The sequence below is a fragment of the Schistosoma haematobium genome, chromosome 6 (genome assembly GCF_000699445.3).
Source record: "Schistosoma haematobium chromosome 6, whole genome shotgun sequence".
NCBI lineage: Eukaryota > Metazoa > Platyhelminthes > Trematoda > Strigeidida > Schistosomatidae > Schistosoma > Schistosoma haematobium.
Window position 1 is genome coordinate 9,165,583 of NC_067201.1, and position 20,418 is coordinate 9,186,000.

The 20,418-nt window shown below is 35.4% G+C and overlaps 1 protein-coding gene across 1 annotated transcript; it reads right to left on the reverse strand.

Annotated features, from left to right (window-relative positions):
• Positions 1-1,431: 1,431 nt before the first annotated feature.
• Positions 1,432-19,639, reverse strand: DNAJC21 (DnaJ sub C member 21). Its single transcript, XM_051219444.1, has 9 exons — positions 19,602-19,639; positions 14,337-14,458; positions 14,174-14,303; positions 11,862-12,033; positions 9,174-9,467; positions 8,498-8,694; positions 7,138-7,279; positions 5,802-6,399; positions 1,432-1,818 (listed from the first exon to the last, which is right to left on the reverse strand). The coding sequence occupies exons 2-9, from the start codon at positions 14,359-14,361 to the stop codon at positions 1,481-1,483; spliced, it is 1,896 nt and encodes a 631-aa protein (XP_051065420.1). The 5' UTR covers positions 14,362-14,458; positions 19,602-19,639; the 3' UTR covers positions 1,432-1,480.
• Positions 19,640-20,418: the final 779 nt, after the last annotated feature.

The window sequence follows — 20,418 nt, forward strand, 5'->3', positions numbered from 1 at the left end:
CATTAAAAACCAACAACTCATGTATAACTGTTTCGTCCCAATTTTAAACTCCTCAAAAATGAATTCAAACAGGATTCCCACTTCTCATGATGATTATGATACACCAATACTCTTTTTGAGTCCGAATTATTTAGAATAATTCACAATTTCAAATAGTTCATCATTTAAAGTGATGGCTTAGTGGTTAAATTATTTGACTTTCATACAGATTACAAGTCCGAACCCAATTTTGTTAGTCACGTAGTATCATAAATTTTTACAAAATATAGTTAAAGATGAGAACGATAATGGTAAATTAGTTACGTGACGAAAATAACTTTAGATTCAAGTGACTAAGTTTGTAATTCTTTCAAAGACAACGAGACATTTAATAAGAAATCTACACCTGTTCTTACACCAATCTCTATGAGATGGTAATATCTTAACGTGTATTCATCCAATTCGGACAGTGGATAGAAGTGGATTTCAAGATACATATTCTGTACCGTCTGAGATTTATGAACTAGATGTAGCTGGATCTTGATGTTGTTGTTCGCACCGGGATTAAAATCCAGTACATATCTCTTCAAATTTCAACACGCGATCCTCCGAGCTACAGAATCTTCATGATCAATAACCTGTACAACGAGTATGAGTGGAGCAACGTCAGGAGATGCAATCCCATGGTAGCCAGTGACCCACAATGGGTTCGTACGCCATTTGTTTCGTCACGATCCTGGAGCCCATGTACACCAATGGTTTAGAATGAGGGTTTTGAAACTCCCTTAGGTGGATACTCCATATCCACCAACCCAGTTTAAGTGCCAGATATTCGCTTCTCGTCCTCTCGATTTCGTAAACAACACCCCGCCGCGAAAAGGCAGTGATTAGCAGTTCCCTGTTAGTGGTTGTATAGCAGCTCACGCGCAACTGAGTTTATCCACAACTAATTGGGTTAAGCCTCTTTGTTAACTTCTTTAGCGGATAGAGTCATCTGTACTACAACAGCTTATTTATATCGTTGTACCTTTATTATTGTTGTGCTTGTATGAAATATGTATGCTTGAACATGGCCTACCGCCTTTGCATATATTCATTCTGCTAGCTTTATTATTAACTGCTTAATTGATTCGATGATCCATTCATTTCCTTATATATATATACTCTTTGCCTTCTGATTTCGAACACCGTTGAGGATTATATGATAACGGTTACGAGGGTGATTGGTCAGCAAAGCACAGCCACTACAGTTGTATGCACGTGACCATGTGAGAGCATTTCGTGAGGGAGAGCTGACTTTCCCCACTCACAGCTGCGCCAGGGCATTTGGGGGCAATGTGGAAGTAATCCATTCAAAATTAGATTTTAGTAGTGAATATCAACAATAGGAAAACATAAACTCATACAAATATCAATATATATATTACTTATTTAATTAAAAACACTAACCAGTAGTATATATACAATTTCTTTCATATTAAACAAATAAATACTAGAAAATTTATGTATAACAATTAACGTTTTGATTTCTTTTTTTCTTTACACTTTTTTTATTTTCATTAGAAATATCTTTGGTATTAGAAGAAGAAGATGATGATGATGATGATGGTATATTCAATTTGATTAATTTTGCATGTCCTGATTGTTTTAAATGAATAAAAAGAGCATTCCTTGATTGAAATTCTATAGAACATGTATCACAGATAATTTTATTGATTTTTGAAGAATTCAATATTGATTTTTCATTTTGTTTTATTGTAGATTGATCAGAATATTTTAAAGATGATTCTTTGTTTAAATTATTATTGGTATTTATTGTTGATTGTATTGTAGGATCATCTATATATATAGAATACATAATAAAAAATAGTCAAATAACAATGATCTAATCAAATTGAATAAATGAATAACTTATTCAAAATCTCCGTGGTCAGTCAGTTACAACATGGGATCAGGCACATATATGTATCGGTCTAAGTTGTCATACCTCATTAGCACAACAAGATGAATACCGGATTCATAGAAGTAGTTAATTCAATGGTGGTAATATATAAAAGAAAGATTGTATATAAGGATATAGTATAGGAAGAAAGAATTAGTACGTAGAAAGAAATATATGAAACGATTTTAATCTCATAGTTTAAGGGAAGACAGAGAGTGTATACACCCACGCCATTGTGATCAATTCTGAGCCATGTCATACCGAGTCTCCAACCATTGATTACGATAGTCACCAATCTCTGTGATAACGTGAAATGTATCAGCAATCTGTGAATAATATCAATTTCTATTGTTTTGCATATAGTTTAGTCAACAACAACAAAAAAGAGAAATCTGAACAGTTAGCTATTCAATACAGTCAGTAGCAACGTAGATTTTCGTGCGTGCATACATCAGTTCAAGTTGCCATACCACATTAGCACAGAGATACAATTGTCGATTCAAATCCCATAGTGGTAGAGGTAGTAAAAGTATAAGCAGTAATCGGAGAGATTAGGGTTGTGAAGGTGTTATTCAAGGAGTATAATCCAGTGAAATAAATTGGGAAAAGATTAGAATTTGGAAGAACACAAAGATTGAATGCACCTGCGCCACTGGAAACGATTTCGAGCCATGTCATTTAGGGTTTCTAACCATCGGTTACTATCGTCTCGCAGATCCCAATGCAATTTATATCAAAATTCAATGAAACGTCTCATTGATAATGTCGATCAGTGTGATAAGCACTAGTTCAATTTATCGCATAACATATCAAAATGAAACTATCAAGACTTTATGGATTTACATAATGTATTGGTTTGGTCATTCCTAGATTTCTTTCAACTTATTGCTTACCTATGCAACGGCAAATATCACGTATATTGACATGACAGTCTTGACAGTATTAATCGATATCGTGAAGTTGTACAGCATTGCCTACTGTCATTTTGGTAACTGTATAACATATCTTCTCGTTAAGTACTTTTCAAGACAGACACACATTTAGATCGTATAGACCTATTCAAAACCTGGACTATTTTTTAGTGCTGTTCTAACAGTCTAAACGAGCTGCAATAGTTGAACTACTTATGAAAGATTTGTGTACTATGACTTGTGTTACTCATGAATAGCTAGTTTTCATTACGTAATTTTTTCCTCTTATTTCTTTGTTTGAAAATAAACTAAATGTCCTCTCATTAGTTGTCCGACCATATTCATATGATCATCTTTGACTCTTGCTGTGTTTATCTCCTTGAATATATATATATCATACCTTCTTGACAGACAGACATCAGGCTTGGGTTCCTTTAGAAATACGAACTTTAAAATACCCAAAAAAGAGTTTAATTATCACTACAGATATGTTTTTGACTAGACTATCACAATAAATGGATTAGTGATTATAAATTCAACGCCTTTACTCCCTACTGTCACATACTATGGATTGATATAAGTGTCATTATTACTGTGTATAGATTTTATCCGATGCTAAAATTTAGTCTAAACAAAAGATGACGACTAGTCAATACTCATTGGATGATGAGCATTTAAAGAAAAGAAAAAAAGAAATTAAATTTGAAAAAGTTGGCGTTTATATCGAAAACCATCTCTTTTTTTATTAACCATATATAAATAGGATATTTTGACAGCTATTAACTACACTACACGTATTGAGTTAAATGAAAAACAGTCGAAAACCATCATTATATATATATAAACAAATAAAGAAATGAAAATCTACACATATACACTTAGACCTATGCATATATATATATGGAAAGAGTATTCATTATAACAAAAAGCAACTCCGTAAAAAGTATAACTTGTCATTTAGAGAGAAACGTTTATAACATGGCATAACTGATAAACGATGATTCAGACCTAGTCATGTCAGGTTATTTAGATCTCCAATACTCAATCGTCAAATATAATGAACTAGGAAAAAAAACCTACCACAAAACTCGAATTTGTAAATGTCAGAAAAAAACGTATTGTTGTTTTTTCTCTATTTAAAGTAAAAATAATTAAAGACACACTTCATAGACTGATCTTAGTTGACGTATTGTTGAAAAAAAAAAGAAATTGGACAGTTGACTCGCCCTAGTATGAGACTTATCAGCAGTGCATACCGACGACCAGTGATAGAATTCAAGACCTTCAGGTTCTCACAGAGGGCTCTGAACCTTTACACCATTAAGCTAACGTTCAATGGTACAATTCCAACTTTAATTAATTAGCGAAATAACGCGACGATTATCTAATACCACTGATGAAGACTGTCTCACTACTTCACCAGTTATAACCCTCACAAGATAACTTGAGGAAAATCCTGATGACTACAACCTACCTACAAATTAAATCAATTTTTAGAAAACCCCTTCAGTTAAACTAAAAATCTGTTAAAACGACAAATTCATACAGGACAAACAACATGGATCTTGTAGCGACAACATGAGATAAAGTTAAAAATTAGACGTCATTCATATATATTTATTGTTTGGGTCTTCTCATTGATATTTAGGGCTGCAATTGATCAGCCTCTCGTAGAATATGTGAGTCCTGTGTTGTTTGCCTTGATATTACTAGTAGGTCACAATCATTATAAGCCGAGATAAATGGTGGCTAGCTGACGAGTCCCAAATGGGACGAAACGTAACTCCTGGATTCTACCGCTATCCACCATTTATCACCGCTTGAGTCATTCGGTAAAGTTTTATTCAAAGAGCTAATAATTAACTGGAATGTGATTTAGAAACAAACGTTTCATAAACAACATTATTACATCTATGAAGAGAATTGAAAAAGAACTTTCTACGCATTACATGAAATGAATGTGTACAGAATCGACTAGTCTATCTCAACACAACGATAATACATTGCAGTAGAACTATTGATCAATGGATTAAGTCACATAACCTTCGACTATCAACCAATCATTTATTTTGTTTCCAGCAGTTATATATTATCAGTATAGGAATTGTAATATTTTAACAGTTGAATTCACGAATCAATCTAAGCTAGAACATCATTGAAAACCTGGAAGCATTGGACGACTGTTTCGTTCTGGTATAGGAATCCTCAGTAGTACGCATTCACGATCCCGAAGCTGGAACTCAAACCCACGCGAACGGATCGACTGAAGTTAAACATTTTAACACCGTTGGATACCAGCTCAGTAGTTTAGCTTAGATTGACTCATGAATTCAAAGGGTTATATATTATCTTGAGAGATTATTATTTATTCATTTTAACACATAGATATTGATGCAAGGAGATATATGCGCCACACAGATCTCATTTGATATGTGTGAGGGCTGTGATACTGACCGGGTGCCCAAACCGAAGCAGGTGGTTTTCTTAGGGAGCCACACCCGGGGCCTTCGACCTGAAGGTCTGATTCACAAGGCAGTGGAGCATCGTAAGGAGATGCAATCTCATGGTAGCCGGTGACCAACGATTGGTTCATACGCTATTTGTTTACTCAGGATACTGGAGCCCATGTGCACCATTGGTTTGGAATCAGGGTTCTCCAACTCCCCTAGGTGGACTCTCCATGTCCACCAACCCGGTTAAAGCGCCGGACGTTCGCTTTTCGCCCTTTCAATTTCGTAAACAACACCCCCTCCACGTGAAGGCAATGAGTAGGACTTCCCCTGACAGAGGCTATATACGCGTGGCCATGTGAGAGCATTTAGAGAGGTAGAGCGGACTCTCCTCACTCTCAGCCGCACCAAGGCACTCACTCTCGAGTGAGAACCACTCACTCGAGAGATTACATTCAAAACAAACAAATAAACAAACAAACAGACAAAGCATTGAATCTATATTTTAATTTAACTAACCTAATTCACAATTACTAGTTTCATTTATAATTTCAGTATTATTATCATTTGTCACATCTTTGTTTAATTCATTTATTGAATTTGGTTGTTCATTTAAAATAGAAATTGATGAATTATGTAATTCTAATTGTTTTTTACGTTGACGTTCAGCTTTTTTAGCTCGTTTAGTTAATTTTATATTTGATTGTTCATTATTATTATTATTATTATTATCCATAGAATTATTGTTGATAAGATGATTATTAGAAGATTGTTCCATGAATAATAAAATGTTGAAATGATCTTGTAAAATATTATTCTCTTCATGAATTAATTTTTTTAATAAATCTAATTGTTTTTTATGCTTTTTAGATGATTCATGATTTAATTTTGCTTTGATTGAAGCAAATAATTTATCACATGCTATACAATATAATTCATCATTAATTGTCTCTTGAACAGGATCATCATCATCATCATCATTATCATCATCATCATTACTATTATCACCATTATCAGTATTGGTATTCTGAGTTTGTTTATTAATATGATCAGTTTCATCATTGACAGAATTATGAGGATTCTTAATGGTTATAACATGATTGGCTTTAGAAGATTTCTATAAATAGACAAAAGAAATATATATACATATAATTGAATACAATAAAAAAAGGATCTTTCCAAAAAAGTAATTGTTTTTCAATAACCCTTTAAAATATTGTCAACTCTTTTATGTATACGAATTACTACAAGAAAATTAGTGAGATTATCAAGACTGAACAATGTAGACAATATCAGGATGTATACAATTTCTTAAATTATAACATAGATGGTTACATGAACAATAGTTTAGAGACAATAATAGTTAAATACCATTGAATAGTATATAATCTTAATAAACTTGAAGTGATCATCCAAGTACCGGAATTCAATAAGAGATCAATCCTTTAGTAGGAATCCGATAAAGAATCTGATATACTTTTCTAGGAGAATAAATAACTATGAAGATGTAAATTAAAAATCAACGGTTATGAAGAGTACTGAAAGTGGCTAATTCAAATGACAGATTATTGTAAAGTCTAAACTGAATAACTATGTGTAAAAATGATATGGTAAGCCGGCCAGATTTTGGACACCGCCCGTTATAACAAAAACATGATTATATCACAATAAAAATAAATTACGTCACAAAGTTTCGTCATCAAAGATGCTGGTGGGGTTAACTACATAGAATACTACTAAAAATAGTAGACATTTCACAGCTGGAGAATAACAGAAATACTATGATACACATATTTAAATTACTTAAAAATTATTTTTAGTAATGTTATCATCATCTTAGATTGTAATGAATCACCTGTAGCGGATCGTCTAAATTGATACCATCAAGCTCTGCTTCTAAACGTTTTATCTCAGCTTCAAATTGTTCCGACCACTGAGATGCGATTCCACCAAAAGCAATTTCATCATTCCAAGCTTCGTGTAATTGGGCTGCTTCTCTGTAATATAAAGTATGATCAGTAGACAGGGATATATATATGTATATATAAACATAACGAGAACTCATATTGTCTGAAAATACTATGGTCTTTGTAGACTTCATAACTAGTTGCTTCAACAGACAGGTTAACATACCTAAAAAAAGATTTAATCGGAGATTTCGTAAGACAACGCTAAAATTACCGTTTTATGTTTAATACAAAACCTTTTAAAGACTGCAATAACTGTTCATAATAATAATAATATTATATATATAATATTGTTATTATTACTGACAGCCTTCCTAATAGGAGTCAAAATGTAGGAGACAAAAACTGTGGGTTAGGCGGATAACACACGTAGTAATTGATTACGGGTAATTTAATCTACCTTCAAAAAACCCAGTAAGTTCGACATTTTTTGATGTTCTCTACATTACATGTGGTTAGTTTTAGTGTAAGAGGTTGCTGAGATCATGGAACTTTACTCAAGAATCCAGTTAGTCTGCAGGGTAAACTGGAGTGTCCTGGATGTTTTCTCCTGAGTCCTCTGAATTGCCATCCTTTGCCAATGCTAACTTTGCTAAAAGATACAAACGATCATCAGGTTCAACAGTTTTATTACGATCTGGATTTGGTTCATAAGATGTATAATTGTGATCATTGTAAGGAAGTCTCTAACACCCATCTGACTCACCATAAGTTGCAGCATGAAAAGGATATTCATCGGCGCCAGATTCATCTTGATATGATTGAAATTTTGCTTCAATTAATCTAACAATCATCTTAAGAATAGTTTACTGTAGAAATTCGTAGATGAAAAACAGAATAAATACTAATTTAAATGATTCTCATAGATGATACATAAATTTTATGATTTTACATAGTTTTTGATGTATCAAACTGAAATTAACTTTATATACAGATAAATTTATTGATGATAAAACAACTAAAAAGTAGTGTTCAACAATAAGTAGTGGAATCCAGGACGCGCGCGTTTTGTCCTATTTCAGACTCGCTAGCCTGATGTACCTTCATCCTAAAGTTGATGTTTATCCAGGGACTCAAACCTAGTAACGTTCGCTACTCAGTCTAGATATCAGAAATGACTGATCAATTGCAGTCCTATACATCAGTGGGAAGATTCAAATAACCAATACAAAAATGAATTAAAAATATTCGACAATGTTAATAAACAAAATATTTTAAAAGAATATGAAATTTGTTATTAACAATTACCGCTGTCTAGCTTTTTCGGCTAATAATTTAGTACGATTTTGAGATTCTTTAGCTATACGTTGAATGCGTTCATTTTCAGCAATTACACGTTTATCCCTTTTCTTTACATATGCTACCAATTGACGTATTTCTTCATTTCGCTTGCGTATTGCAGACATTCTCATACGATTATTTTCTGCTTCCATTGCACGACGTTCCTATTAGACGATAATAGTATAATTTAATGACGAAAAAGTGAACACAACATGTTAAATGCACTCTATCGTGTGGTGTTATTATGAATTGGGATTGTAAATGTGAATAAGCGTTGTAATTATTAAAATGAGTAGAATACTGATCGATAAATAAAAGATGTGATCAAGTAACAACTGATGGAAACCCCTAAATAAACTGATATAATGTAGATACCCACTGGAGGAGACTTGTATACAAATTATTGACACGAAAATAAATCGTTCATCATTATTAATTTTTTTTTTGCAACCCATTTTCTGAGTGATAATTTTTGTTGTCTCTTAAATCTTTAGTTAGACGGGTTTTTGATCAAGACAATAAACTATTATGATATAATGTGTATTGATGAATAAGTTTTAAAATGGAAACCAACTGTGATTTTACTGCAAATCCTCATTCCTTCAGATACGTGCAAAATAGGACGTAACAAATAAATACTCACTTGACGTGAATCTGCAAGTCGTGTGTCGTATTTTTCAACCCATGTATATGTTTTTTTTGTTTCAAATATTTCCCAGAATAAATAGAATGGAGCAACAACTTCCTTGTATGGACTCGACGAAGAACCAAAAGGTGGATAACTTCGTGATTTACGTCTAGAGTATTTTTTACAGTCGTCTTCATCATCATCGCTACCACTTTCACTAGACGACATGGTACAACCAGAAAACTTAGCTGCACATTTCTCCTCTTCAGTTATATCGGCAAATACTTTAGCGTATACAGTATAAAAGCCCTGAAACATAAAATGACAAAATACCATTTATAGCTACTTTAAACAAACAAGTAGTATAAGTCTGTACAATAAAAAACTATTGTAGAGGGATTGGGGTTTTATCAAATTTAATGATGATAACGTTTAGAAGAAAAAGAAAAATCTAATTGTTGGTGAAGATATACCAGTTGCATGTATTTACAATACCGATAGAACTTATTTTCTTCCGTATGTCCGGTGTTTATGATCTATTCGGGTTGAATGCATAATCGCCCTTTCAATGACCAATTTATTCAAGTACTTTCAAAGTGAAATCACCAACTGGATTACGGCGATTTATTAATTTTCCACTTTAAAATTACTTATAATCACAAGCTTTTGAGCTCTTGAACCGTTAAAACGAAATAACCTGAATTCATGTAAGCTTCCAAACAGCTGAAGTGCCAGTAAGATACATACAAGTGAAATATTCAGTGAGACTAGAATTTATGGACATACCAATGAGATTAAAGATGACATATTATAACGCGAAATCAATTCATTCATATAGTTATATAACATTCGGACATTATAGCTGTTGAGGATGCTAGATTCCCAGAAATCACTTGATAAAAGTCTTATTTTTGTAATTTTATGTTGGAGATTTGAATTTCTTGTTTTCGCGCCAAAAGCACCCATTTTCACCGTCATATTGTATTTCCAAATAGTTAGCTTGTCTTGTCATTGTTTGCTGAACCTTCGTTTCATTCGCTGATTAAGATGATTTCGTAATTTCTTCAAACATAGTAAAAGTTGATGTTAGCTCGTGATGAAAACACTAACTCTTATTCCTAACCCTAACTTCTAACTCCTGATCCCCATTGTTGTTCCCCACGCTAATTTACAACCCTCTTTTAATCCCAGTAGGTAGGTGAATTTTCCACTTTCACATAGCTTAAGGGTCGTTCATAAATTATGATCTCACCAAAGATTCATTACTAGAACTCAGTGAATGATAAACTTTGACATTGAATTAGGTTGTTAAATTTAGCCTCAATGTTTTAAATGAGGCTCTTTGAAAGGAGTCAATGTTGTCCCAAAGAATAGTTTTCGTAATACGATGAAACAGCTACTCAGTATCCTCTAACTTTTTATTATTTTCAACTGACAAAACTATGAAGAGAATCAATTTTGTATGACATTCCGTTTTGCGTATTCACTTAATCTTTGAATATAAATTTCTCAAATACCATACTGCCTAAAAATTTCCTAAAATACAATTAAACCACAATGAACACGAAGTAATCTAAGTTTCTATGTTAGTTATGCACTAAATGTATATATCTCATTGTTCAATATATTCGTATAACCCATTAAGAGGAGATGGGGTATACAATGAGTATTGATTAAACAAATCAATACAAATATTTGTTGTTGATTGGGTGTTCATTGAGCTGGATATTTGTTTACATCTTTTTCGGTCGATTCAATTTGAGTCATACATTAAACCATTAGTCTTTAAGCACAAGATGTAGATTACTACCAGATGTAACAATCTTTCATGTGGCTGTTGAGTCAAATAATTGATAAAATTAATGGATAACTACTGATTCGAAAACAATACTGAAACAGTAAAGATCACAGTCCAGTACAAGAACGTTCGCTAAATTTATTTTACTAATTATGACCCATTCAAGACCAACAACTCTTCATACAAGTGTATTCGATAATGAATATGGGACTGAATTGTGAACAAGATCTCGAATGCTGTCAAAGATATAAAGGTGGTTATCAATTCCCAGTTAACCCACACTCTGGAAGAATGTTTCTTCTTGAGATATCTCATTGAAAAACTGGGTTAGGGATAGTCTTGACAACCTGGGAGTGTTATTTCAGAGCCTGATCACATGGAGCATTTATGGTCGTTTTAAATGTTATATCCGTACTTTTATTACTTTATGGAAATCCATAGGGCAAGGTAACGGTATTATGTTTTTGGGGCCTTTAATCTCCTTCTTACATCGTGAGAAGACAACATCGATGTAGATGCTGGTTGTCTGAGAGAAAAAACACCTTAATCCTGTTAAATCCTTGTACAGTCGGTAGCACAGCTTTACCCTCGGACTATGGGTTTACTGACTTTAGCTTTGTCACTCTCCAACAGACGTGTCTGGTATGGTAAGACATAAAGGGACTAATGTTCCAATAAATAAAGCTCTAGTAGGTTATCACGATATACAAGCCCGACCACCACTTTAAGGTACTAACTACAGTCTAGTTGAATACAAGTATTTATAGCAGATGAGCAACACTTTGTAAAGTTATCCCTAACATATGGCACAATCAAAGTTACGGAAGAATGATAATAACTGAAAAAATCTACGAACTATCTAGAGACCATAGTAATTGAAGTTTTAGAACACTATCAGATTATACCTTTACGTCGTCATCAAATTTTTCAAAACAAGATCTTGTAAAGTATTGGAAGACATCGACTCGGCTCTCCTGATAATCTGTTTCACCCATTTGAGTACCACGACCATTTCCCTGTAAAATTTGAGCTCGATGTTTATCATACCAAGCACGTTCTTGGGGATCAGATAAAACTCTGAAAATGTTATTAAGGAAAGTTATATATATAATCCAAATAGGATTTACAAAATATTTTATCAGATATATTTCTCCACTGCATATGGAAGCTTTAAAGAAGCTAACAAACAGTAAAGGAAAAAGCCACAAAGATCCTGTGGAAATTTTCCTAAATGCATTTTTATGGGTTAAGTAATGGAAAGTTATAAGTGTTTGATACAACCTCCCCGATTTTCGCCATCTTTAGCTCAGTTAATTTTATCTGCTAAGTTGTAGTCACTTAAACGGGAATGTGAAATAATACAGGTAGACAGAGAGCACAAAACAGCTATTACATCCAATCTACACAATATCAAAACCAAGACTTCCAAGTATTATAGCGTTTGTATTACACCAAAGTCACAAAAAGCATGGCTATTGTGAGTTAGATTACTACACCTGTGTTTATAACCAACTATAGTGGTATTTCTTGATTTTAGGGTAGCAATTGACTTTGTTGATCGACAGGTTTTATGCATTTGTCTTTTAATGAAAGGTATATGTTGTAACAGAACAAATATAATAGTTGTCTATTTACTTTTCGGACTCAAGGGAGTGCATGGAGAGAAGTTTGCGAATAATGAACTGACAGGGACGTAGCTCAAGGTCAACAGTGCTGGTCAGGTGTATAACTGGTCAAGTTTGGGACACTAGACCATAGAAGAAATAGTAGACGGGAAAGATAAAAATTGGAATGATTCTGAGTGGCGAATAGGTATGTGTCATTAGTCAGCAGTCTACAAGACAGCACAGTATACACAGGAATTGCACGAACCTTACGAAGAATATCTACTTAAACACTACTAGTAGAGCCGGAGACCATACCAAACTGTCATCAAAATGACAACATCAAGTGATTTACATCAAGGTTGCCCACTATCCTCCATTTTTATATAAATCTGTCAAAGACATCTTTCTAGAGGTAACGATTTAGTTGTCTAAATTTTCGTGAATATATCATCTACCAGTAGACTCAGTTGGTGACTTGGAATATGTAGGTGAAACAGTTCTATTCGGTGAAGATGCTCACAAAATACAAACTTCTCACCATCTTGAGTAACGGTGCTAGCATGTTTGGGCTGTACTACGTACCTCCTAAATGTAAAATGTTGCTTTAGATCTGCGTCAACCCATGAACTAATAATAAGAAATAAAGTGGTCGAAAGAGATGACCGCTTCATTTATCCTGAAAGTCTCGTCAACCTTCAAGGGTTGATGTTTGATGAAATCTTGGCACGGATTCAGGAAACTAGCTTAGTTTTTATTAGAATTATTCACATCGGTGCAAATGCATCCACTGTTAGTCTTCCCTTAGATCCTGAGTTTTGAAATTATTTACTATTTTATCACTCAAATTCATTTTTTCTTCTAGAGTTTCATTCTATACGCCTAGTCTTTTAACCCTGCATTTCGATAGTTTCATCACTCTATTCTGATGCGGTATGGTAACTGAAACCAAAGCATATTACGCTAGGTTTTACGATGTTTATGACTGACTGACCTAAACTTCCAAACATTTAACTTGTTTGCCAACATTTAATCGGAAAAATTAATGGATGGTTAGCAACACAACTGATTAACTATTGAAAGTAAAAAGAGGATGATTAGGTGTCTGATCGCAGTATATTTGGAGTGTCATTTATATTTAGTGGTACTAATTGGTGAACAGCTCAGGAGTAGCGTGTGATTTAGAAGTACAAAGTGAATTATTTGACAGACTTCCATCGACGAAAAGCTGAAGGTATAATATGTGTGTTTACGATATTTTCTCAACTACTTTGTAATGAGGGAGAATTAAGATGGGAAGGATTATCTATAACAAAATAATTCGACATTCGATGGGGTCACTAAAAACTTGTTTTAGGCAATATGGATTATCGCAGTTTTTTAGAGCGATGGGTTTACTGTAATGGGAATTTCGCGCTTCTGGAAACTGTATTGTCCTAACTATGAACATGGAGTTTTTCTGTTATTCAGTTAATCCATGTGTTAAGTGACCCAACTAAAAATTAGCCGTGATCTAAAAACCTTTAAAAAAAAGAGACTGACATGAACATTATTTTCAACAAAATGTTCATCATGAACGATTAAATCGCCTATTAATAATTATAAAATCATACTTGTAAGCCTCCTGAATTTCTTGAAATATTACAGTTGTATCCTCTGTTGTGTTTTTGTCTGGATGCCATTGTAACGATAGTTTGTAGTAAGCCTTCTTAAGATCAACTTGCTCCACATTTTGTGCGACATCTAGCAGTTTAAATGACATTTCTATATACTTACCTAACAATTCATAATAGCACTTCATCTCGTTTAAGTAACAAAGAAGCCCATAAGTTTAAATTCTTTTGCTCTGAGCTCCGAATGATATTCGCTAACGTCCTGTGAACTGAGAGCTAGCACGACTAAAATAAAGCAAAAATATCTTTAAAAAATAGGCACAAGTCGGGAAATATTGATCAATTATTTATCCACTCTTATACACATCTTAGTGGGTCAGTGATCTGACTTCAGTTTGATCGCACGATGATGTTAACGAAATATACATGTCGCCAACCCTCGCGTATAATTGTCGAGTTAATTCGCGTAAATGGATAACCGAATAAAATAAGTCAAACAGGAGAATGAATTCTAGATACGTACATCTCATACACTCGTTGATCCAGACAGACAATTAGAGAAACGAAGCTGAGGAGCAGATCGGAGGAGGCAAGCATACTAACTTAATTTGATAAAGCGATTCAGTATTTATAGCCAGATAAAAATAAGCTAGACGTATAATGAATAGGGTAAGCAATACACACGTAAACTCATAAAAAAAGTTAGGGTTAATAAGCGAATAACTGATAAGGTCAAAATTTGACTCGAGAAGAACTAATAAACTGGTCTGTCAGAAAGCTAGAATAAACTGTGTGGGGATTGGATTACAATACGGAGAACGTATGGACAAAACAAGTGGAACGACTTGATGAATATGAAATGTTTGCAATGCATGAGTCTGGGTTAGTAAGATAGCTCTTAAGTTATATACTTTATGGTCTGAATAATCTCCAGTAGAGAATCCTCACCTGAAAGTGCCATAAAAACTGCATCACCTTATAACGGAAAACTTCGAAGCAAAATAATTTCTATGAAACAAGATACAGACGTGAAGTTTACGAACCTGACCGTTGTTGCTACTTTGACGTGGTGGTTTGGGCTTGTCTATCGTGATGATGGCTCGAACAATCGTTTCTTAAAGTCCTACCATGCCAGGCAGGTCGGTTGAAGAGCTGTAAGGCTAAAAGCAGCAAACCCAAGGTCCTAGGACGAAATCGTAATGCTGCATGTACAGAGGTGTGACGGCAGTAAGGTGTTTCCCTCAGACAACCAGCGTGACAGAGAAGCTACCTTCCTACGGAGGAAGGGTCAGATTGGGAGAGGTCGAACCTAAAAATGCGCACCTCACCTTACCCAAGGGATTTCTGTCTACGACGGTAAGGTTTCAACAAGTACGGAGCTGACACAAAAATTACCTACAAAAATGTCGTGTGTAATCGGACTCAAATAGTTGTCTCTTGGGCACTGCAGTCACACTCTCAGGCCACTAAGACCAACTCCAACCCAATTTTCTGTCAGGTACCTCTAGAAGAACCCTTCTACGATGTGGGCAACCGGAAAGTGATAACCACCCTTATACCTCTAATAGCACTCAAGACCACCGTATTCATAATCAATTTTCCTCTTTAATTCTTATTACTCCGCTTACCACGCCTATCAACTCCAAACTTGCGCCTCAAGCGTCACCATGGCCAACGATTCTAGTGCCTAAAATAATACCCCAGGTCTACTGAAACCTCGTCCCAAACTACACATTAGAGTCTTCAACGTACGTACCCTGTGTCAAATCGGTCAGATGGCCTCCTTGGCTAAGACCCTAGAATCTCGTACTATTGATGTATGCTACGTCTCTGAAACACACACAGGGTCTGCTATTTTTTAAACGATTACGAGTTCGCCTGGTCTGCGAACGGAACAAAGACTGTGACCAAAGACCAATAGGCTAGCTAATCTGATGCGTACCAGCCCCGAGAAGTCCTAGTTCGAACGGGGAAATATATTCCTCAAGCAGCCAGAAGCACGAGCAACCACGACAAGTCTAGTCGGAAATACACTCATTTATATAATAGTTTGTACACCCATTTTTGATTAATAGTCAGAATAAATCACATATATGAAAAATACTGCATACAATAATATCGCATGTTATACAGAACAAAATGTCATAGAGGAAAACGAAACAAATACCATACTGCGTGATCATCAAATTGAATTAAACGAAATGGACATTGAATAAAAATCATAATGAGTAAATCAATTTAATTTTGACTTTTCATTCCGTCATAACAGGGTCCTAGTGTGGTCACTCACATGACCTCACCTCGCCAAAACGGAGATCCAACGAGATACACCCTCCGTGTATCTAGCGACCCGATGGCTAGTTCTCGTGGACTGGCAGGCGTAGGCATAGCACTAAGTAAGAGGGTAGAACGAGCACTATTGGAATGGATCCCCATTAACAGTCACCTATATGTTGTTCGGCTAAACGGCTCCATAAGAACTCGGAAGGATAGGGACACATGGCGTTACTTTTTCGTCGTTTCTGCCTACGCTCCCACTGACTGCAGCCCAGATGAAGTAAAAGATGAATCTTACAGAAAGCTTCCTGAACCTCTTTAAAAAGCTAGACGCTCAGACATAGTACTCATAGCAGGTGACTTACCCAAGGGTAGGTAGCCTAAACCAAAAAGAAATACATTTAGGTGGGTATTTTAGTATTCCGGGTCAGAAAACAGATAATGGTGACCGTCTGTTGCACATGTGCGCAGACAATCGTTTATTTTTAGCAAACACTAATTTTTAGCATAAGGAGAGACATCGTCTAACATGGCGACCACCTGCACTAAGCCAACGATGGACTCAAACAGACCATATTGCCATCAGTCATCGTCCAATAGGCTCGATAAAAGACTTCCACTCATTCTGAAATACATGTTTAGACTCTGATCATGCTCTCATAGGAGTACGCAGAAAAACCACATTAAGACCCATTATATTTGAACTCAGTGATGAGAAAGCCAAAAGTGGATTCTAGGAACAACTGAGGCTACACTTAGGTAGTTCTGAGAACGAGGTTGACCCAGATGTTGCTTGGAAAGATATACAAATAGCTATGGAAACAGCAGCGATATCTATTAGTGATTTGAACCAAAGGGTAAAAAGCCCGTGGATTTCTACTAAGTCTATTGCACTGATAGATTCTCGTAAACTCATCCCATCAGGCTCTGAACACGATGAAGAGCGTAAACAGATCAGATCGAGGTTAAGCAAAAGTCTAAGGAACGACCGTGAGCAGTGGTGGGCAACGAAAGTAAGAGATATAAAAGGCGGTGGCTGTAGGTAACACAAGACAGCTTTCTGGACTAATAAAAGAAACCGGAATTAAGAAGTCAAGAGTAAGTGAGACAATCACGGAGAAAAACGATACACTTATCTGCCCTCAGTCTAGACGTTTAGAACGATAGACAGAACACTTTAATGAGCAGTTCAGCTGACCTTTAGCTACTCTATAACGAACCACCATTTCGAAACAGCCTCAATGGGACGTTAATATATACCCCGACTCTAAATGAAGTTCAAAAAGCTATGGCTAATCTGAAACAACGAAGAGCAGCTAGTCCAGATAGATTAGTTTCAGAAGTCTTTAAGGATGGTGGCCCAGTTTTAGAGATTAGGTTGACTAAAATTTTGGCTGAAATTGGAGAACTGGACGTAATTCCATCTGACTGGTCATAATCTTTGGTCGTCCCAATACATAAGAAAGGATCAAAATTATCCTGTGATAACCATAGAGATTGGTTTGCCTAATATGGTGTCTAAAGCACTAGCCTCAATAATTATCGAGCTCCTAATAAAAACTCGTGAACTGCAAACACGAGAAAACAGGGTTGGTTTGAATCTGCTGGGATCGCCGAGTAAGTAATGGTAACGTGGGACACGAGTTATTAGGGGATGATAGTAAACTAGTTGATGAGGTTGTGAGTCCTCATCGACTGAGATGGTTGGCCCACGTATTACGCATACCCGACCACCGATTACCATGGCACGCGATGCCCACTAGTGTCGGAGACAGATTGAGGAAAGTTACGGGAGGCCAAACTAGAACGAGGCATCAGTCCATAAAGCCATTAACTTTGGGTCTGAGACATGTTGGTAGATGCAGACTACTTGGTTGGGGTCCGCGCGACTATCGTAACTAGGGGTTTGTAACTCTAGGTGTTATGACTTAGAACCGATCACAATGGCGGTGTATACAGTCCTTGCCTTCTCTTAAACCATGGGATTAAAATCACTTTATACACTTTCTACAAACTAATTCTTTCTCCGTGTATCATCACCCTATTACCTTTGAATTAACTGCCCCTATGAATTTGTTCATCTTGTTGTGCTGATGAGGTATGGAAACTCGGACCGACGCATATAAGTTTCTGGTCCTGAGTTGTAGATGAATAACTGATTGAATTCAAGAAGCGCAAAACGTGTGGTAGCGTTTAAGCGTCGGGTAGGTATTACAGTTTCTGTTTCCTAAAACTAAGATTATCTATTCAGAGATAGCACAAGGCAAGTTAAGTATTACCAAGTTTACAAGGACGTATCATTTGCAGGGAAGAGGGTAGCTTCGGCTTGATATCTGAAACACATTATGTGCATGATAATTTTGATAGAATTCTATTGAATATGGCAAATTCTAATTGCTGACTTAGTAGATATCCAGAGCAAACTGGACCAAATACTTCGTGTTTAAGTTCTTAGTTAAGTGCCAAATCTTTATCTGAATATCTTGAAATGACGTCTATTATATTGTAACCAGTATTGTATACCGAGGCGGAAATTGACTACTTGCCAACGTGCATTTCAGTAATACCAATTACCATACCTTCCAAAATCACTTACTAGTTACGGATACTTAAAATCAGCCAAACAGTAAAGGTCGTCTGGACAGTTAGAGATAAAAACAAGGAGTTGTACACTTAGTTGGAGTGGCGGAATGAGATTCGACATAGTATGTCCAAGAAATCACAAAGCATATAAGGTTAACACGATTTTCTTGAACTTCGAACACGTTTGAAAAAACAACAAACAGGTAGTCAGAGATCTTAATTGAGACATATCTGGATTGCTCATTTTAATAGACAAATTATGCTACATTTCGGTCTATAATAGAGTAAGGTGTATATTCTGAAAAGTATACATATCCGACATCTCTGATCTCGATGAGAATTTGAGTTGCCAGAAAAATTAACCTACGTTTACACACGATTTGTCGGAAATTACCTGGTTTAATTAAATCAGGTACATATTGATAGTAGGCGTAAAAGCGGTTTGCATACACCAGAACCAATATTTAATTATATCATACGATACACTGAGATTTATTCGAAAGTATTAAAAACAAAACATCCGCAATATTATTTACTATAATATCCAAAGAAGAGACGACTTCCTAACCTCGTGACTAGACCTTGGCTTGTAGCGCATCTAGTTATAGTGGAGCCCTAAAAGCAATCTTCAAGAAATGGTTTAAAATACAGCTAATATATTTTTTGTTCATCACCCTGTAAATTTGCGATCTGGTACAAGGAACTATAAGTAGAAAGAGTAGTACCTTCGATGCATAATAAATCTAGTAATTAAACACTTCTCACCGTTAGCAGTACTTAAATCCAGTTAAAGTTTCCACTGGTGTACTTTTGACTAACGCCGTGGTTGATATTCATCAAAGTGTTCTTTCTGGAGTTATTCTCATGACCCTTTCGGTATACCTAACTACTTCATCTAAACCAACTTAAATATAGTGTTACAGGTGTAAATAAATCCTTGCTTATCATATTAGTTCCACCAGAAACAACACTCCCTGAAGGTCTTCTACCAGGCATCAATCATGTTTTAATAGGTCGTGTAGTGCACCTCCTACGATGACTAGTTAGCTCAGGTGTCGTCCATCATGATACGTTGACCTATAATTCAAGTATATTTTCACATACCATTACCTTCAAGGTCTAATTTCAATTGCCTTGAAGTTTCTGCGCCACAGAAGGTTCGGACAGTAAAATTTTCACCACTTTTTTGTCTGTTTTGTTCTTGACTTTTAACTCCAACACCTACGAAAACAACTTTTGATGTCCTTATTAGTTGCTGGACGACGGAAATAAATAACTAATGACCTGAGATAGTGTTGCACGGTATGTCACTTTTACGGACTTCATACAGACAGCATAGTATTTAACCTCACTCTCTGTCTTAAACAGCAAAAGAATTTTCTAAA